The 22,643-nt window shown below is 33.3% G+C and overlaps 1 protein-coding gene across 1 annotated transcript in view; it reads left to right on the top strand.

The window, feature by feature from the left end:
• LOC124359447 (tubby-related protein 4) overlaps window positions 1-21,735 on the top strand; it is a 47,524-nt gene extending 25,789 nt beyond the window's left edge. Inside the window, exons 5-14 of the mRNA XM_046812189.1 lie at window positions 1,117-1,267; window positions 2,534-2,790; window positions 4,009-4,236; window positions 4,791-5,004; window positions 5,555-5,718; window positions 6,394-6,845; window positions 15,758-15,949; window positions 16,791-16,896; window positions 17,147-17,296; window positions 18,219-21,735. Of these exons, the coding sequence (XP_046668145.1) occupies window positions 1,117-1,267; window positions 2,534-2,790; window positions 4,009-4,236; window positions 4,791-5,004; window positions 5,555-5,718; window positions 6,394-6,845; window positions 15,758-15,949; window positions 16,791-16,896; window positions 17,147-17,296; window positions 18,219-18,335 (2,031 nt within the window). The 3' untranslated portion in view covers window positions 18,336-21,735. The remainder of the gene's footprint in view (window positions 1-1,116; window positions 1,268-2,533; window positions 2,791-4,008; window positions 4,237-4,790; window positions 5,005-5,554; window positions 5,719-6,393; window positions 6,846-15,757; window positions 15,950-16,790; window positions 16,897-17,146; window positions 17,297-18,218) is intronic.
• Window positions 21,736-22,643: the final 908 nt, after the last annotated feature.

Below are 22,643 nucleotides of genomic sequence, written 5' to 3' on the forward strand. Positions count from 1 at the left end.
ACAAGAGAGTTGTAGAGGATAGTTTTCGGCCACATAGTGTCTTATCACTCCCCTCTTTGTTAATTTATGAATGTATCAATGGAAACTAAAATTTAAACATTCATACAAATTCAATTCTCTATCTTAATCATACATAATTTAACTCTGTGTCTTGAAATAAAAGGGAAAGAGACAGTTGTCTCCACACGTAGTCCTAAGAGGACCTTTCCACTTCCCTTACTTATGTTTGTTCCCTCAAAATCTGAGATTTTTACAGAAGTCAATACAATTTGAGGGATCCTGTTCTCTGATGTTCTTAGGGCTGAGAAGATATCCACCTAGGAATTTTTTTTCCTATTTTTAGATATGGCAGGACAGTTTAGCCATATGTGTTCCGCTAATTCTTCTGCTTCTTCGTAGAGTGTGTGTTCATCAGTTTCACTAAGACCCACTTTCATAAGATGATTTCTAAGAGGGCCATGTCTTGTTAGCATCCCTACTATCAATCTAAAATCTTCCTTATTTTGTTCTAGGAGAGATGCCCACCCTTTAGCATAAGAAGAGATAAACATGTTTGATTGTCTTAATCCTGAGGCTCCAGTTAAAGGATCTAATCCTCTGGCTGGTACAAAAAATCATGTTTTTATGTCATTAGAAACAAACAGATCAACAGGAAGATCTAACAATACAACTAAATGTTGTATCCAAAATGTTGAAGATCTGTCCTCATAGAATCAAAGAAGTTAGTGTTCCAACTTTATACACATTTTCCCAATACTATAGATTAATTTTTCCCCTCAGATTACCAAAAAATAATTGACCAGAATAAAGTGCATAAATGTCTATTTTCTACATATATTTATTTTATCCATACGGTTTGGAGTAGATAAAATAACTAATGCTACATTCTGAAGTGTACAATTCAGAAATTAGACAACATACAAAAGGTTTATTCCAACCACTTAAGTACTTTTTATTTTTCCACTGAATTTAAAGCCATTCTGGTACTTCATGAATAAATAGGATATATTTTGTTGGTGTTTTTACTTTAAAACTGATAAATTTATTCTACTGTTGAGGCTAAAAGTAAAACTGTTACAAAAAATATTTTTTACAATATGGGATGTCTACAAATAGGTCTACTTCGGCACTTCAACGGGACAGCTGGTGGTGATGGATGTTCACGGGGCTATGGTGGCTCAGGTAGATTTAGCGAGTCCTTTGGCCATCACCAACATGGCGTGGTCCTGTGAAAAGTTCAAGATGGAAGAGGGTGATGACAACATCGGTGAGTTGTCACATCATATTCTTGTAGCATCTTCTTTTAACATATACAAAAGGTATTGATTTATGAAATATTTACTCGTTTCAATACTCCTCAATACATTGTTTGAAGTTTATTATTAATGGTGTATGAATTTGAAGGAGAAGAGGCTTTCGAATGTTTGCCATTTTTAAACCTTACAAAAGTAAAAAACTAAGTTTCCAGGATTGGAATCTATATCCTCTTCTTCAGACGTCACAAAACCTTAAGACAAGGTTTAGGAAACGTCAAAAATTAAAAACTAATCATTAAATAGTGATGACCTCACCAAAGTCAAAACTGATAACAGGGCTAGTTGAGCATAAAAAATTTCAAGCACATGCCTGAGAGCCCAATGTGGTTATAATAAGCTCAAAACAGATGCACTGAACCATAGTCTAATAATAGTCTTAATAATAAATAACAAGCTGCACATTTATATACAATGAATTTCTCTAAAGTACAGTAAGAGTTTCCACCAGTATAACTCATGATTGTTATTGAAAGATATTCTCATCTCTCTAAATCTGTGATTGTCAGTATGAATTTTGAAGTTGGGAGTGAAAACAAGATGGAAAGAAGCTTAATAAAAACGTACACTATATGTCTACAGTCATTGTGAAAAGTCTTTGTATATTACTGGTATCACTGTACCTGACTGGTGAACATGTAGGCTGGATTCCAGTATATATGCTATCAGCCATGCATACATTGATGGCAAAATAACCCTAAGTATCCATGAGTAATGATTGTCATTGTGAGGTGTTGTACCTTACATGGCTCACTGTACCGAACTTGAAAATTTTTAAAGTTTCTTATTATTCTTGCTAAGAAGTAAATAATTTGATTTGGATATTTTTGGGTAATCTATTTTCATTTCTTTGGTTGAAAAGTGATGTCTATTGATCATTGACAAGAATTTTATAAAATAGCTAAAAATTCCTTAATACTCTAGAAATAAATAGCCCTGCCTTCAACATTCTCTGATAAATTTGGCTGAGCAACATTACATTTACTATTTTTAGAAGTTCCTTGGATGGGACCTGTACAGAATCAAGAATCAAGAAAATCAAGAAATCTTTATTGTCTTTAAGCACTTGACAATGCAATGGACAACGTCACTTTTTATTATGTGAAGATATAGGTGATTATTGAAAGTTTCAAATTGACATTTTGCTTTGAAATGCTTATTTTATAGTATTATAATGGATTTTGTCATTATAAGCAGTAAACAATAAGTTTGACCGGCAGACACGAGTCGTTATGTACTGGCAGTCAGCATTGAGAACGGTTGTATTCTGCTGCTGAAACATCATGACGATGTGAGCCCGGTGAGAATCAGCACGGGGCTGTGTCCCCTTCACCTGGAGTGGAGCAACTGTCGCCAACTGTTGAGTGTGGCTGGCTCCAGGCCTGCCAACTCAACAGGGCAGGAGTTCACAAACGTGGTGCGAGTCTACACGGACTCAGGCTTGCTGCTATACTCCGCCATCATACCCTACACTCAGGTACCAATTTTTGAGAAATTATCAAAAATTAAATATAACTTTTATTATATAATCTCTCCAGTGCCTTTCTTAAAAAGTAATCAAAATCTACTTATGTATCTGATTGTTGCAAAAATTCATACCAATGTGAGTTATCAAAATCTACTCATATATCTGATCGGTCAAAATACTTTGGATAATCAAATCAATTTGGATTTGTGATGGGAATAATTCCAATCATTCAACCTACTTTGTGTTACTAAAATAAAATAATATTAAGTCAAATTACTCAACAAATTTTGGCAACAATTAATTTGAGTAAGTTTAGGTATCTAATCTGTCAAAGCACTAAGCCACTTTTGTATTCAGAATTAACTGGTGATAAATTAGCTGCTGATTTTAATTACCTTACTTTTGAAAACTCAATGCAAGTATCGAGATGGGGTAAAGTGTTTTTTTTTTATTGGTAAGTATAATTTATCGTGGAAGATAATTGTTGGAGTGAATGGTGGATTTAGTAGTACTATTAGCCGTGTACCACCAGTGTGACAACTAGTTGGCTCATAAACTTTAGTCCAGCCAACCAGTTGTACAACAGCATAGTTTGAACAAGAACAGCTGATTGAGCTGAAAATTGTTTTCTTTGAGTGCTCTAGTCTACTGCGCATGCGCTCACTGACATAGTTGTACAACAGTGCCACCACTTGTGTGTGGCTAATAGGCTGCATATACAGCAATATCCCTGACCCAGCTAAGACACAAAAAGATGACGGAGCTGTTGCAGGGTCAACTAGTTGTACGACTATTTTTAGTTGAGCAGCCAATCTTGGATGACTAACAGCCGCAATTTGAGTCAACCGGTGATACAACGGATTGTACCACTAGTTGTCCACGGTTAATAGTGGCCTAATACTTCTCTTCCAATATTGTTTTTGACAGATGTAGTAGGAAAAATATTGTAAAAAAATCACTTAGTTATATATTTTATCAGCAAAAAATTCAAAGTACATTGCATAATACAAATAGTAGACTAACACAGATAGTAAAAAGATTACATTATTTGCTTTATTTGATATTTTTGAATTACTATTAGGTTATTACATCTTTCTGATCTGTTTTCATCTCAAATGTAATTAAAACCGGTCATTTTGTAATATATTTAAATAGTTTGAATTGAAGTTGATACAGTACGGTAATTGTAGAGAATTATTAAGATTTCTAAGGTTACTTTGATTGCAGTTGCCGGTAACTGCGCTGACGTGGGGACACAATGATAAGCGGCTATTTGTGGCCACAGGATGTACAGTACATATGGCCTGGGTGTCTATGAGGGTAGCATCACTGCAGTTGCTGTGTAGTCTACAGGTGTACAACCGGCTGTCCGGGAGTTTGCGACAGTTGGCTACTCTGCCCCTGCCCCAGCGCATACAGCAACTTGTCTCCAAACTCTTTACCCACACCATACGGGTCAGTTGTACTTGCAGTTTATTATTTACTTTAATAATAACCTAAAGATTCATTATTAAAATATTTTGTGATTCACAAACAGAAGTAAGTGTATATATATATATATATATATATATATATATATATATATATATACATATGTAAGATGTATTCTAACAGTATAGACAAGTTAAAACTTATGATATTCATCTCAATTTGTAATTAATGCAATTCTAGTAGGTTATTCAATATAAATATTAAAATTTTATCTAACGGTAAAGTCTTTAACATGTTGACTGCAATTAGAACAATACATAAGCATATCTTCTTATTTTAACAAAATATAAATTGAAATTACCCTTTTTTGTTTGATGCAAGCTAGTAATATTATTGTTTCTGCAAATTTAAAATGTAATATCAATTATTAATTATCTTTAATATTATGCTATTGAATGTCAACATTTACAGTTTTTATTTCACCAAAACAAACATGCCAACTTCTCTCCAAGATTTGTGTATAGTTTTATTTCTTCTAGTGAAGATTTGAACAAAAGTAACTGAGTGTTGTTGTGCAGTGCTGTGTTCCGGAGGGTTCAGGTTTGAGAGATTTTGTTAGTCGAGCACCCAAGGTTCGACTGCACTGTACGATGTTGCGTCACGAGGACGACATTGCTGCCAACTGTTACACGCTTTATCTCGAGTACCTGGGGGGGTTGGTTCCACTGCTCAAGGGCAAGCGAACCAGCAAGCTCAAGCCTGAGTTTGTAATATTTGACCCCCAAGTCAGTGGTGAGTCACACGAATATGTCATTATTTTATAACATATTTTATACATGTATATATTGTTCATTCCATTATTTAAGAAACAACTTAATTAGGTGTAAATAGCAATATTCAATGCTTCTTGGTAGATATCTTGGGCTTGCTTCAGCTGTATCAAGTAGTAACTTCAGTTTGAAGCACTTCTGTTAGGCCATTTCGATCATTATTTACACAACAAATCAGATACAAAGATCATGTCGGTAGATTTTGTTACACAAAATGCATTTATGTGCGTTTATTACAGTAATGATATTAAAATTTGTATGAACATTTTTCAAAAATACGAATATTAACTACAACATTATTAGTGCTAATGATATCAATCTTCCTGAGATATGGATAACTGGTATATAATGAATTTTATTATTTTATATTATCTGTTCCAACATTAGTAAATTTAATAATTTTTTAAACTTTAAATGTGCCATAATATTGGATTTTTTAAAATTTTGTAACACCATTTTTTTGTATATTTTGTACATCAAATAAGTAAAAACTAATTTCTGTGAATTTGTAGATGCGAGTTGCTTGTCAGCCCGTATCCTGGTAAATGCGGGAGGAGGGGGAGGGAGTGAGAGAGAGGACAGTGAGACAGAAGATAACTGTGGTAGTCCCCGCTTGCCCCGCCGTACCCGCCACAGACCCCACCCCCACCACCTCTATGCCGATACACTGCCAGAGGTAACAGTGATAACAAAAATGATTAAAAAAAGTTTCTTGTGCTGTTATTCTAATCACAACATAGTAGTGATGAATAATGTACACTTTGAAATTAACTGAAATCCAAGTACTAGGTATAACAAGAACTGAAATTTATATTATGCACTATAAGTATATAAATTAAGAATTAATTTTGTTTAGCTCATACAAACAACTTGTGTGTATAAAAAGTAAAATCTTTACGTAAAAACAAATTAAAATTACATCAATAAAAATCTTATTTTTCAGCTATTCCACAAACATTGAAAGAAAGGTCTGGGTGAGGAGAGCTAAACAAATAAATATGCAGCTGGGAAGGCTTGCTTGGTTTTTTTAAAGTATTCTAAGTAATGAGGGCGCTCTGAGGAAGTTATTATTAGTTGTAAAATATCAGTGATATAATTTATAACTTAACTGTCACTCTCCATATTGCTCTATTTAGATGATTATTGCATGCTTTATAAGCTACTTTAAAACTGTTGACTGTGAGTCTAACTCATTTCAAAGTGCCAAATGAAGGCTTTCTATGAATCCTATTTTTAAATTGTTGGTTTAAAGAAATGGAAGTTGAAAAGCCACTTATCAGATTACAAACATGTAGATTTAAGTGGTGGGTGAATTTTATGCAGACTATTGTAAGATTTTTTTTAATGCCAGGACTCAAGGCTAGCTGAGGTGACATCAAACATCTGGGGGACAAAGTTCCGGATACACGGAGTGTCCCAGGGGCTGGCGACCAACCTGGGGCAGGTGACGTACAAGACATCCCTGCTGCACCTGCAACCCCGCCAAATGACATTACAGATGGCAGGGGAAGGCCCACCGGACCCCACACCTCCACAGACGCAGGGTTGCCTCTCGGAGGACGAAGAGGAGGGAACTGATGCACCTGGAGCTCCAGTTGCCCCCCTTGCAAGGGCTCGTTGTCACCGCTACAAGCATCCGCGAAGTGCTGAGTGCTTCATGACCAGGAGTTCGTTCCGGGAGTGTGAGTGTGGGGAGGGAGATGAGGGTGGGGCAGTGGTGGGGGACAAGTCGCGCCGTGGTGTAGTGCGCAGTTGTAGTGTCGGCTACTTGGACCTCGTCGAATCAGGGACCAGCAATAATAGGTATGTCATCTGTTTACCATTCATAGCAAGATAACTTTATTTTACTTTCTGCTAATAATTTATCACTTTTTTATAGGCTAAGAAATCTATTGATCTGTCTTTTTGTGAACTCTTTATTTGGTGAATAATTATGTCTTTGTGTATATGCACCATTATATAATGACTAATGATCTTAGGCCTTTACAGTCAACTTCTTATGGAAAAATACAATCCAATATTTGTATTGTTCTTGGTGAGGTCACATCATTATTAACCTATGAGTGTCACGGGCATTTTTCCAAGTCATATACATAAAGTGCCGGGTGTCTTTTGCATATTTGTAAGCTTTTGGGAAAATAGCTGTTGTAAAATAACCATACAACACATTTTCATCATTTTGTTGCTGTTTTTTTTCTAATGCAATGGAGAATATGAAACATATAGTTACAAACAAAATTTGCTTTACAAAAATATAAAAATTTTAGTTTTTACAAAATTTTTTTATCTTTTTATAAAATATTAAGTTTGAACCCTAATTTGAGTGTATACGGTATTTTTTAAGATTTTTCCTCCATACCATGATACAGGCCATAAAATTCTAAATAAAACCCATGTATAATATGTGATCCTACAATAAAAATAAACATGTCCATTATACGTATAAACAAAATGCTGCTCGTTACGGACATTTTGTAAATTGTACTTCATTTGTCAGAGTTTAGAAATTACATAGTAATAGTGAAGTTTTCTCAATACATCAAATAAAACATCAAGATAACACAAATAAATATGATTAGTAAATTTGGAGACAAATATTTGCTTACATTTCTTTTGTATGTGTCAGCAACTTTGTAAAAACCAAAATAACCCTATTATATTTGCACTGAATACTCACATTTTCCGCTTGGATACAACTCAAATCACTTCATTACTTTTATAATGAAATACGGTACAACACTGTATAAGTTACTATTTTAGTTTGTATTTACTCAAATTTTTTGTTATCGGCACGTAAACAAGAATGATCATTACGCAACACGGTACGTTGTGACTAGTAGCCAAAATCATCACATAGGTACTTTGATATTATCACAGCCTACTATTTTTGGATGAATTTTCCTTATCGGGGACCAAATTAGGTCAAAATTAGTCACGCTGCAGCACTCAAGGGGTTAATTCTGGAATTTTAGCCAGTGATCAGTAGATTAAAAACCAAAATCTTAGATTCTGGTTTATAGAAAATGTAGGTTCAAATGGTAACACACTGTGTCCAATATTATTCTGTCTACATAAATCTTCAAATTAATCTATATTAAAACTTTTTAAATTGGATTAAAGAATTATTTAAGCCATAAGTTGCAATCACACATCCTTATTTTCCATAGTATTAAAACACTTGCACACTTATTAACCTTGTGTTTTTAAAGGTTTCAGAAAAATATTGTTTTATTATTCTTAGTACATATTTTGTTAAACTCTTTCATTGTAATAGTGCCCTAAAATTTAGTTTTTCTTGTTATTTAATGTACTAGTATTGTGTTTGTTAAAACAGAACTAAGATTGAAAGAAAAAAACATGTAATCTATAACAATTCAAAGAGCAGTCATGTGGTTACGACAGTATGTAGCCTACAGTATCTACATTGAGTGCACATTAACATTCTCACTTTATAATGTTGACTAAAGTGGGTTAAATTGACATTTTTCAAGTTTATGCAACAATTTAGGAATTTTTATACTAGTAAAATTTTTATTTAATATTAATTAAAATAAATGTTTAACTTTTTCATTACTGAGATAACATACAAAATAATCATCTTATTATTATTGGAAGTGTACAAAGGTCCTTGTAGTGACCCAGAGCACATCATCACAGTTGGATTTCAGCCTGAAAAGAAACTGATAAAAAACAAACGTGTTTCTAAATATCTCCACAAGACTAAAATTCATGAAATTGTCTATACAAGGAACCACCAGAGAGTGCAGTTGGGGGCGACCAATAGAGTGGACTGGCCTGCGCGACGTTGCCACACAACTACCGCTGCCGCCCGGCACGGCTGGCGCATTGTGGCTGATAAACCGCTGCGCTGTCACAACTAACACTGATACTGAACATTTAAAACTTATCAGTATAATTGAAAAACAATATTTAAAATGCGTTGACACTTTGCTATATTATATTTAAATTACTTGTATAGTTTATTAATGTTATTACAAACTAACTATCGATTAAAACAAACAAATCGTCCCGTCAGTTAGTCAGAGTAAAGTACTTGCTTATTTCCATACGATACAACAATCTTTTCAGTGATTTTAGACGATTACTAAACACACACAAAATTAATATACATGTTGCTTATATTGGACACTGCATGACGTGTTGCTTGATTAAAAATAATTAAAAAAATATAACAATATAATCAATTTTAAAATTATCGAACAATTATATTTTTAAACTATGAAATAATCAAATTTTCCACTAAATAACTTTTAGGGCCTACTATTTAAAAATGAAATACGTTAAAAAGCATGATTGACTTAATAATATTCTTACCTTTGCACTTGTATATTATGTATTCGCTCTCAGGCGGCAATATCGTAGCCAAAACCTCGGAGTCTTCTTCATGTTTACTTTCTGCCTCACTGCTACTCGTGTCAGAATTGTCTGCTAAGTTTATAATTATTTGCTCTACAACACTTGTGCGGATACATTCCTTTTCAAAATCAGCTTGCTGCAAGGCTTCTACATGCTGAACTCTTGATTGCCAGTCTTCTTTAGTCACTTTGCCCAGACCATCATGAACAAGTTTCTCAACGTCGGTTATTTTAAATGTCTTATTATTACGTGCTACCTCTCCCTTCACTTGAGCCCATATTATTTCAATGTACCTTGTACAGTGATAAGGAGGGAGCCTGACAACTGTATGTCCCATTTCATTGGCTAATACGTCGAGTTTATAAGTTTTTTGTTGGGTTTTATATAGGAGAACCCTCATTATAAGTTCTGGTTTAGTTTCTTTCATACAGTATTGTATGTTTTTTCGAGACAGCCAATTTTGAATCTCTTCCTTTCTCCACGATGGATTTGGAATTTTCTCAGCGAGTCCTGAGTGGTATGGAGCATTGTCCATAACGATGATCGAGCCTTCTTCCAAAATGCATAGTAATTTTTTAAACCATTTTCTAAACGATTCAGCGTTCATTTCATCGTGATAGTCCGAACTGGATGATGTCTTAGACCGAAAAACCCACTTACATTCTTGCTACAAACCCATCTTTTGCCGAACCGACATGACAAATTATTAATCTTCTACCTTTGCCGAGAGGAACCTTTAGTCAACCAGACTCAGTTGTATCCTGCCATATGTATTTTCGAGTATGGTTTTCATTAACCCATGTTTCATCGAGGTAATATATGGGCCTACAATCACCAGATTCTCTAAGCTCTTGCATATTTCTCAAAAATTTTAAACGAGCCGCTACAATATCATTTCGTTCCAATAAAAACTTTCTACCATCATTGGTTTTCTTATACCTGAAACCAACATGCCTTAATAATCTATTTGTTGAAGTTACCGATCCGTTGTAATCAAGTTTTTGTTTGAGATCCTGCATGATTCTTTTTGATGTGGGAAATTCCCCTCTGTCGTAGTACGAAAGGACAGTTCGTATCAAAACATCTTTTTCAAAGTCATCAAAGCCTGTTATTTTTGATTTTCGACTTCTTTGTTTTCTGGCGTTGAAAACTTAATTTCTGATGATGAAGGTCCATCTTCTTCGGACAGCTTAGCTTCTTTACTTATTTTGTTAACGATTCTTTCACTTACACCGCAGGCCTCAGCACACAGTTTACCACTTTGCTTAAAGTTTAGAGTTTCTTGGAAATTTATCAACGACAGTTTTTTGAAAAAGTTGTAAACGTTGTAAATAATACGTCGTTCTCCACTACGTAGGGGTTTTCCACTACCGCTCTTACTTCCGGATGGCTGTGCACTTGAACAAACATCATCACACTCCATTTTGTCCAAATAAGGAATCACAATAACAAGTATATTACAATTTAATGACACTACACAGAAAATAATCGGTACACTTATAATAGCTACCAATAAACAACACTTAAAAACACGAAAACGTTCATCAACAGTAAAATTCAGCACAAAATAATACTTGTGCTGTATGATTTTTCAACTATGGCCAGTTTAAATATTTAAATCACCCACGTGTGAAAACAATTTTACATAACACAGATTCAAGACTATTAATAGCCAGGTAGGAAAAATGCTTTCAAATGGTTATAAATTTATGAGAACCGAAGTGCGTAACAAAACCGTTGCGGCAACAATTCCCACCGTTATGTTCTGAATAAGTATATTTATGGAAAAGAACATATATTTCAGATGTATTTGATAACTTTCTTACCAAGTTGAAAATCCATTTAACATAACATGATTATACTATGCAAACATGTAATGCCTTATTATATATCAGTGATAATGGCATTATCTAACTGTTAAATACGGGAAATTAACGTTTTTGCGGTATTTTTATGTTTTCTTTTTAATTTATATTTCGGCTAAAGATTTTAATCCTACGATCTTCGTATATGAGTAATATAATACAATAATTTATTTCAATCTATTTAACTCAACATGGAAATAAGCTACAGAGATGTACTTTTTTTTAATGACCGTAAAATTACATTTTGTAATACGTAGTTAATTAATTCAAGACAGCTCTAACATTTCTTTCGAGCGTAACAGTTAAGTATTTTAAGAACGCTGGACTCGCGCGGCTTGTGGTTACAGCGGGGAACAAGTTTGGCAACGTCGCTCAGTTCTCGTTGGCCGCTCCAAGGTCACGGGCAAAATAGGCTCCTCCCTCAACTGCACTCTCTTGTGGTCTTTTGTATAGAGAATACTGTTTGTGTTGTAACAATACCATACAGGTAGTAGCATGCAGAGCCCTTCCGCATAACTCTCTTAGGGAGTAATACTCATAAGTAATGAATGGTACGAAACTTTCACAGGTGTATTCTTCACAAAGCATAAATTTTCAAATAGAAGAAAAATAATTTTTAAAGACTAGAGCAATAAATAATTATATTTAAAGTACTCCCAAGTTATGAAGTATTAGTCTCATAGTGTAACAAGAGTTTATTTGCAATACCTTATCTAAATAACAAAACCTTTTTACTACAAAAATATCCATAGCTGTACTTAACCATTTATGGACTACAATGTTTAAAACTTATTTCGTCAGATCAGATTAAATTGTTGTTATAGTGGTTTTAACGCTTTTTGGACCAACTAATGATATATTAGTAGATTGGTTTTTCGGGTCAGATTCCGTTATATGCCCCAACGCTTAAACTTTTTTCAATGAACTTAGAACGTTATAAAAGATGTAGTTGAGTAACAGAACTAACATTATGACCCCAACGCTAATTTTTCACTTACAATTATAATGAATTACAATTGGTTACTAGCTAAGAAAAAAGGGTACTTACGTATTATATTAACCGCACCCCTACATTTCTCCAAACACAAAAATTCAACAAAAACAAACATTACCAAACAAAAAAACTAAACAACTAAACTCTGTATTGAAAAAAACACACAAAACTTGTCTTTATTCTTGATCACACTCCACCACCCAAAATGCGAGTGCTTCCGGCCATCAGCACGGGATTCGGCAGCACCTCCGGTGCTGCCCGCGCTGATGTCAATGAAAGAAAAACATCCCTCGAGATAGTACCTATCAGTAAAATATCAAATTCTAGAGGGGCTGATCAGAAATATAAATTGAATTGTAATGGAAAAGCAATTATCTACCGTGCCAAAACTTAAATAATCATGTGATGCCGCGCGGCCTGCCGTAATCGGGATTCTCAAGAAAGATAAGATAACAGCGACAACAATACCGATCGAAATACTTGGAAATGCTTGTTGATTGATGGAATGTTAGTTCTGTTACTCAACTACATCGTTTTATAACGTTTATTGAAAAAAGTTTAAGCGTTGGGAGCATATAACGGAATCTGACCATTTTTCAGTTTAATATTAAAAATATAATAAAGTAAAACCTGTTATCTGGTATAATGGCAAATGATAAAGCATTTTGTAACTGTGAGCTTTACGAGCAAGAATGCCACAATGGCAAGACGTTTTCCCATTTATCAGCCGATGGGGTGGCGGTTGGAGAGGGATGAAGGCTTTGTTTCCCCTTAAGGAGACCTTGCCAACCCTATTTTTAGAAGCAATGACCTTGGCGAACTGTGATATCAGTGGTGTTTTGTCAGCTTTTGATTTTGTCAGTGCACTGGAACGCATTGTAGTGGTGAAATAGTTACTTTTTCAGTAAGTTACGATGTAAATTTCAAATATTGTACACTTTATTGAATGTTTAATTTTTTCTAAATTTAAGTAGGAGTAAGCCACACCATGTGTTGAATACTAGTCTTAGCTGAGGAAGTCTGTAGCTCACTTTCACAACATGGTAATGCTCATTTCCATGTATGATGTATATCATATACCCAGCTGACTCTATTTTACATTCTAGTTTAATATCTTTGCTGTGAATTATTCTGTAATGATCAAGATTGACAATGTGAGGAAAAAGAAATTAAAATCTATTGTATATAAATTGATCATATAGATTGCACTCTCTTAACAACTAACCCGTAAATATATGCAATCTGATTTCAACAGTATCTTTATGTTGTCAACATTTTTGTAATAATACATTTTGAAACAAAAATTATTCTTTGTGGGTCAGTAAAAAATATTTTTCTTACACAAATCACAGTATTCATGTTTTAATGGTTTCCTGATTTATGGAAATTAGAATATTTGAAAAATCAGTGGAACACGTGGATCGCTATTAATTAATGTTGAAGATAAATTATAATTTTTGTTATAAACCATTGAAATATTGGTAAAAACTGGCCGTTCTTTTTGGTATGAAAAATCTGAAAACCTGTGGTCTTAAAAGGGTTAAAATAGGAGAATTCTTGTCAAACTTTTAATTTCCTCAGTCAGAAGAAGTTGGTAGATTTTATGACAAATGAAATATTATATGGTTTATTTTATTATTACAGGATTTAAGTTACATTTGTACGAAAACAATTTTTCTGTAAACACAATATTAAAATGAAATGGCTAACAAGTTGGCCAATAACCATGGACAATATATAATACCAATTCCTATACCAATTATGAACTGGCATTTTTTTTACATGCTATTGGCGATTGAAAAATTTTTATGGGATACATACGCAATCGATATCTTAAAATCCGTTTGAGATACAACAAATGGTTTATAACCAAAAGCTTATAAAATTTATATTATATGTATTCCAAAACGTATTATACTTTTCTACGTGATCTATAAAAACAAAGTTTGTAAATTTAAAAAGATTTCAACAGCTGTCATATTGGAATAAAGTGGCGTGTACACAAAACTGGCCAGTGAACATGTATGAGCATATATATAAAATCAAGTTTTGTGTGAAGATTTGACTTGTTTGGGCTTTTGTTGGGCTGATAGTTTCCACAAACTGATTTATATGATTGTCATGTTCTGTAAATGCTACCATGGTAACAGTATGTATTTATAAACCTTGCAGTGCATGTTGTTTGAACATTTGGTAGAAATTAATATATTTTGTAACATAAGGAATATTTAAAAAAAAGAATATCTATATTGTTATTTTTAACCTTTTTAGTGCTGTACCATTTTTTCAGATTACTGCCAGAAGTGCTAGTATCCTTGGGAGCATTTTGTGTTGTCTCTAAACTATTTTTTGCCTCCATATTTTTATGTTTTGCAACAATTTATTAATTTTGGTTTTGTTTTTAACTAACTATATTCACTACATGAATAAAACATGAGCAGATTAGTTTTAACATACAAAAATTGTGTAGGTCTGACTGTATATGTAAAATGTTATGAATTTTAAATCTCAAAACAGGAAAAATAGAAAGTGATATACTTGGGGACACTTTTTATGTGGTACAGTAGTATGCATAATTTATGAGTAAACTAATCTTTTTATTTCATTTTGATAACAAATAAATGTAGGCCTCTATGTAAAATATTTAATTAATTTTTACAATAATTTCCTCAACACACAAAAATTGTTCTCATCTTCAGAAATAACAAGGGGGGGGTTAGTTTTTAGCAGGATTGGAATAGTTATTTATGAAAACCCATTATCTTAAGAAAAATGTTTCCATATTTAAGCTTTATTCAAATATATTTTGTGGTGTTATATGCTTTTGTTGATATATTGTTAAATGCCTTGTGTGTCCATTAATATATTTTAATATAACTCTGTCATCAATAAGTTGAGTATTTGAAAAATTACCTTACAAATGTTAAACTTTTATTAATTCTCTGGGTATGTTACCAAGGAAGGAATTAGAATTCCAAGATTCTTAAGACTTCTCTGTAGTTGTCTTAAGATTGGAAGTCAACTTTGATTCTCACATTTACTTTAGTGTGACAAGGATTCTTTTGATATATTAAAAGTTACCAGGTAATTTTTAGTGTCACCCATGAGTTAACACCTAACAAATAAAAGATGTGATAAGGGTGATGTGGTGTTGGTCTAATTTTAACCTTGGGCTTCCTCAATGCAAAGACGAGATTGTTGTTGATGATCAGTTTAGAACACAACACACCAATGTCAAATTCACAGGAAAAACATTCACTTAGTCCCAAATGCTCGGTCGGTTTGCCCTTTGTAAATCAGGAAGCTCAGTAAATTTATATTTCAGCACGTCCCTTTGCCAGGAGTTTTGTCTTGGAGGATTTAAAAAGAACAGTATTTTTTGCTCACACGTTAGCTGCCTCTATGGATAACTTCATTCATGCTTAGTAAATACTACAGTAACAGTAGTGATTGAGAACAAGTCACGGTGAGTGTTGCAGGCTAGTGTTGGTGCGACAGTCGAGGCCACCTCGGCTGAGTCACTGCGGCAAGAGTCGCAGCCTGGACTCGTCGGATATGCGGCTGGGACTGGCAGAGATGACGAGACCCCCAGTGATCGCTCAGCCTCATAGCCAGCCAGCTAGCCCTGCCCTTAGCAAGAAGAAGACCAATCTCACCTCCTCTCCTATCAGGTGTGTCATCAGTTGGATTTTACTGCACACTTTTGTTTCTGTAATATGAGTGCAGTTAGAATTGTTAAGTACAATGATTTTTCTGTTTTAATTATCTGGCCTAAAGGTTTGCAGTCACCAATCAAAATATTTATATCATAACATCAATGGTTTTGAACTGTCTTCAAGATTCAAGATTATATATATATATATATATATATTTATGCAATAAGATATATGGCTAAATATGTGACCATAGTATACAGTGATAAAGGCATTTTGAGATATACACATGCTAAGTACTCTTAACATGAAGATCCCTTTTGACACACTCCTCACAACAGACTCAATGTGACTTCCCCAGCCCAAGTGAGGTTCATGTGTAATACCTAAGAATTTGACTGGTTCATAATTTACATATTTTCTTGTGTTTGTAATTAAACATGATTTCAGTGGTTTTCTTATCATTCAGACTAAGCCTATTAGCATTACACCAATTCTGTATAGAATTAGAACAGTTGTCAAGTTTCAGTTCCAAGATATGATCACTTTTACCAGTGGCAGATAGGGCCATGTCATCAGCAAATAGGTATGGATGACTCACTCCATCCATCACTACAGTGGGGAGATCATTTGTACAAATGTTGAAAAAAATTGGTCCCAGTGCAGAATTTTATTATTGTACATAAATGTTGAAGACAGTGGATTCAATTTTGTTATTAATGTATGTAATAATTTTGATTGACTTTGACATCGAACTTGACAACCACTTGATATGTACTCCTACTGTTAATGCTCTATGTATTGAATTACCTTCATCGAATGGAGTTGTTAACTCTACACAGTAGTGACACTGTTACAGGAAGCGATTGCTCAACTCTCCCCTCCTCAGCAGACGACTGCGACGGCGGCCTGACGCTGACTACCAGGACTTGGAGAGTTTTCAGAAAGCTCAATTAAGAAATAAAGTGAGTGCTACAATCAATTCACAACTTGCACTTACATTAGTAGTGAATTATAGCTATTTAATGATTTAATACAATGGCCAGTTTCAACATTTTGAAAAACAATAATTTGAACAGTAATCTTAAAACAGGGTTTCATCTTTTTATTTATAAGAACAAGTTCTATTTATTAAGCCATTTAATAACTTAGAACAAATATTGAATTCCAGAATTATTATTTATTAGTTGATTTCACCATATCCTGTGTTTTCAGATTGAAATCACGTCCAAGCGAAGAGAGTTTGTGATGCATAACAAGGCTCCAATGTGGAATGAGAATAGTCAAGTCTACCAGCTGGACTTCGGAGGTAGAGTAACCCAGGAGTCTGCCAAGAACTTTCAGGTGGAGTTCCGGGGGAAACAGGTAAATATTTTTGTGGATTTAGGTAGTAGAATTTAGTGAACTTTCTTCAAATTTTAGCATTGACTAATTTCAGCCAGGAGGAGATAAAATGGCAGTACAATTTCAGTTATTGTTTGTCAGTAATTTTCACAGGTATTTCAAAGTACAAAGTGATGATATTTCTTGTCACTATTTCAAAGTACAGTGTAATGATATTTATTGTCACTAATCTTTTTGTGATCTCAAGGGATTTGAACGCAAGGCCTCTTATACTACAATTTTAAATAATGTTAACAAGAGCTCCATCAGGTTAATAGGACTTATACTAGATGAATATAAGAGGCATTAAATAAATAGAAAAGCAATAATTCACATTATTTGTAGGTAAGCACATAGCTGTGAGCCTATTTTGACCACAAGTACAGTTATATCCATGGTGAAGGTAGCTTTGTGAGTGCAACAGTTATTGATTGAGTTATTGAAGATATATTTTATATTTAGGGGAATTAGCTCCCAATATATGATGTATAGTATTGTCTAAGTGCATACAATTTCTTATCCCAGTTCATAAAAATAACTTTATTATTTCAAAAGCTTACCCTCCAAAACTTAGTTTTCAAAATCTTCAAATTGCATTCATAATACCAATAGCAAAACAACTTTTATCTGTTGTCTATAAGGTATCTATGACTCTTCTTCCCTAGTTCCATAGTTGATGTTTTTGGTGGTGCCTGAACTAAAACTAGCAATTAAATTTGTTGCAAATGTAAAGCTTTCCTATAATCGTTATAACATTTATATAAACATAAACAATTTAATTTTCAATTATAAATTATATACAACATTTAAGATCAACTCAAACGTTTTTGCTCTCGTTTACTGTAGCTCTCACAAATATTACACAACAACTTAAGTATACTAATCTTATATCCCTTCCTAACAGGTGATGCAGTTTGGTAGAATAGACGGCAATGCATACACACTGGACTTCCAATATCCGTTCTCGGCTGTCCAAGCGTTTGCTGTCGCTCTCGCAAACGTCACGCAACGACTCAAGTAGACTAATCTCGTTCTTGTATCATTCGCTCATTCGTTTGATAAATTTATAGGGTTAGCTCAGATTAGTGGAATTTAAAACTCTAAGGACAAAACTTTTTTTATAATTATTTAAGCTTGGATTTGTGTGTAATATATTTTATTAAGTAATAAGTGCTTTTGGATATTTTTCAGACATTTATGTGGTAGTTTGTGATTTACTGAGTGTGCAAGGCTGTTCTGTTGGTTTGGCAGTAAGCACTGCTATTTTTAAGATATTAGTTACAAGTAGAGGTTTTTAACTGTGCAATGAAATCTAGTCAAATGTGACACATATCCATCCAACTGTAGCCAGTCATACAGTTCAACAGATTCTTATCCATAGTAATAAATTTTAATTAAAATATTCATTTATACAAAGTGATTTTGAATGAACATAAACCTTTTTAGTTCTGTATTCTAGGAATCGCAATAAGTCTAATTTTTTATGAATTTGAGGAAAAAATTATGATTATTTTATAAATGAGAATTTTACTGCAAAATTTGACCTGTCTAAAAGACTACAAAATTTTAATTTTCTCACATTATATTTTATGTTGTTATAAAATTTATGTTTAAAGCCCGTTGAATTTAAGTAATTGAGCAGGTGGTGAGGGACTCTGTAACATTTGGACAGTCCAACCAAGGCTAGACTATAATATAGCCAGAGTCCTGATACGTGACGTCACAAGACCTGTCCGACCACTCCGCTCTATTTAATGGGAATAAGCGCGCACTCGGCCTCATAATTGTTAATTTTTTACAGTTATTCTTTTGCAATTGAAGATAATTAAATGCCATACTTGTTAGAGAACATTTTGCCTTATAGCAAAAATTTGCCAAGTTTTGTTTTAAACACATTACAATGTAAACTTTTTGTAATCCTCTATTTTGTTAACGCTTTGGTTGCTGTTTATTCAGTAAGTAATCATAGAATGACTATAGATCCTATCTCTCTTTTTTCATAAATCCTCTGAAAGTAAATGAAATTTATTGAATTCCTGAAAGTCGTAATTGGTAAAACTTTATGAATCATTAAATAATAGTTAAAACATGTAACTCTGTTGAACTGTTTGACTCGTGCCATATTGATCTCAACGAATCCATCTCGGCCATACGTCCAGATCTACTCTAAGAGTTTGGTTCTCAAATGTCCGACTGTAGTTCCTATCATGTTATGTTACCTGTCACATGTGTTATCGGTATTGTTACAATTTGATTGTTCAGTGTATGAACTGACTGCTGACTTCTTTGGTACGTTGAACTTTATGTTGTAGTTTCAGCAATAGAATTTCAGGTTAACTTGTGTCATTCCATTTTCACACAAGTATTACCTGTTATAATTAACAAAACTACAGAAAATACTTTTAAATTCACAAAAAAATCATATTATCGATAGAAAGGCAAAAATTAAGTCTTGGAAGGTTACGCAGACTCACATTTTGAAGTATAAACTGTAACAGTTAAATTTCATTATCTGTCCCGAAACTTACATTTTTTATGTGTGTTGTATTTTATATATATATAATACCAGAATAACATAGTTGGTCTTATATTTAATATTTTCAGACTTGCTGAGAACAGTTTATGTTGAGCTGACAATAACGCCAAATCTTCTACTTTTCTGGCTGTTAATCTGGACTGCTGCAGCACCTGTCCGGCGACAATGATAATGAAAATAACCTTAAAAATGATATCTATTGAGTTACAGATCAAAATTCTGATGGGACTGATTATGAATAATAAACTCCTGAACCTGACTATACAATGTAATAAACATACTAGAACATATTTGTTTGGAGGACAGATAATGGAATCTAACCTACATAAAACTGTAAACTAATTTCATAAATACATTAACATTGAAATATTGTTATATTGACAGTTACTGGCTAAAGAATCGTTTCACTTTTAACATCTGATATTCATTATTTTACAGCCACGTAATCATAACCCACGAAATAAAACCTAATGTATCAATGGAATCAGGAGGTTTTAACGAGTAAATCATAATGGTTTTAATAGTTTGTGTGGTATAACAAATCTCAAAGTACACATTATGTTGACTGAAAATTAGTAGTAGCCACTTAGAAAAATGTCATCTAAAAGTTTGGTGATTGTTTTTTGTAGCCTTAAATTGAAATTTGGTACTACTTTTTAGTGTGTAGATAATATCAGCAAACATTTTTTTTATCATACTGCATTTTGGCACTATTACAGTTAAAAAGTGGATATTTGGTGGTTGCAAGAATTATGTAGATAAAGCAGGTGTTTGCTAAAGTAACCAGTAGATATAATGAAGTACTCAAACTATACACTTCAACTTTGTAAGTTCACACATCACTGTTTATTTGAAATGTGTAACAAGTCATGGAAGTCACCAGTTAGTCAAATGTGAGCAGATTCAGATTGCATGTTTCATAATGACACAGGGGAACAAAGGAGATCAGTGTTATATGTATTGTTGCTTTTGGTCATTATAAAGCTCACAATCTAATTTTTGAATACATATCAGGTCTTGAGGTCCTTATTGGGGCCATTAGCAATATTGATCATTACCAGGTTCTGTTTTAGTTGTTTTCATTTCCTGTTGAAAAGTTAATAATGTTTGTTGGGCAGAAAACAACCCCCCACTTCCTCGCAAAAAAGGAAAATCATGTTTCCCTTTTCTTTATCGGGTGGGTTTAGTCCGTTTTTAAAAACTTAACTTTATGAACTGCCCAAGGACTTTTTTTTATCTCTGATTATTACTTTGATATTAACATTATCAGGTTTTAGTGTGTTCAATATAATTATAGTTACGATAAGTTAGTTTAAGTTTTGCAATTTAATTACGGATTTTTGCAAGTAGGTGATTTGTGTGTTGTAGGATAAACTTTTGTAGTATTCTTCATGAAATTGGTATCTAAAATTTTTATTTAAAGATTTGTAGCAATAATTATGAAAAACAACATGTATTATATTAAAAAGTTGTGTGATGTTTAATAACACTTGATATTGTGACATAAGTTATATTTTTCCCATTGGTATCTGATGAATCTATCAAATGGTAAGATGTTATTCTTCGAGCAGTAATTGGAATTGCACTTTAATTTACTTACTTTATTTATCATCCCTGATAAACTCATGTAAGTTTTCACTGTCTTATTTTTTTTTATTTTATAGAGTACTCTATCATTTTAAAAGTCAAAATTCTCTTATCATTAATGGTGCAATGTAAGTTTGAATAGTGTATGGTCAAATAAAATATACGATTCTTCTTAATCTACTTTATATTATTTATTCTATTGTATTATATTGTTGTATTTATTATGAATTTTACTATATTTTATTTATTATGTTTTATCATATATTACGAGGGGTATTAGAAAAATAAGGTTCCCATGATTTTGTAAAATAGACAGCTCTATATTTCTATTTAATGTTATACATTAATTTAAAACTTAAAAGTTAAGCTATTTTTCCAGCCAAAATTTGTCAGCACTTCTTGAGTTTGACGTGAGACATGAGATCGAGCGTTGTCATGGAGAAGCCTCACACCACTGGACAATCTACCTCTCCGGCGGTACTGGATCGCGCGTCTCAGTTTTTTTAATGTCTCGCAATATCTGTCAGAGTTTACTGTTGTTCCATGAGGCAAAAATTCGATCAAAAGCAGGACCTTCCTATCCCAAAAGACAAAACTGAAGGCCGTCCACTTCGGTTTTCATTGTGAATTTCCATGCGGCCTTCACTGAATTCTCTACACCATTTCCGAACTTGTTGAACAGATATGCAATTTTCCCCTTAAACTTCGATTAACTGACGATGAATTTCAATAGGTGAAATCTGTTTTGCATTTAAAAAACGTATCACAGCATGAATTTCGCATCTGGGGGTAACAACGATAGGGAGCTCCATCTTCGAAGGCAGCTAGGCCAGCACTGTTGGACGTAGCGAGGCACGAGTGGTATGGATAGAGAGAGGGACAGCTGATGAGTAAGAGAGTGTTGCCAAATTTCTCCCAACATACCGCATTCTGTCTCAGCGGCATAGGGAACCTTATTTTTCTAATACCCCTCGTATTAGAATATATTGTACTATGTACTTTATCTATGCAATCATTTCAAATCAAAATATTCATCCATTGTGGTAAAAAAATATAAACTAATTCAAATCTGCATTCAAATATAGTAATTCTTTACATATATTAAATATTTACAGTAAAAGTGTTCATTCAAATTTTCTTTGGCAGAAAAGGTCATAAAAATATACGTTTAATGAAAATTAAGAATTGTATTGTTTTACTCGATCA

This window comes from Homalodisca vitripennis, chromosome 4 (genome assembly GCF_021130785.1).
Source record: "Homalodisca vitripennis isolate AUS2020 chromosome 4, UT_GWSS_2.1, whole genome shotgun sequence".
Taxonomy (NCBI): Eukaryota; Metazoa; Arthropoda; class Insecta; order Hemiptera; family Cicadellidae; genus Homalodisca; species Homalodisca vitripennis.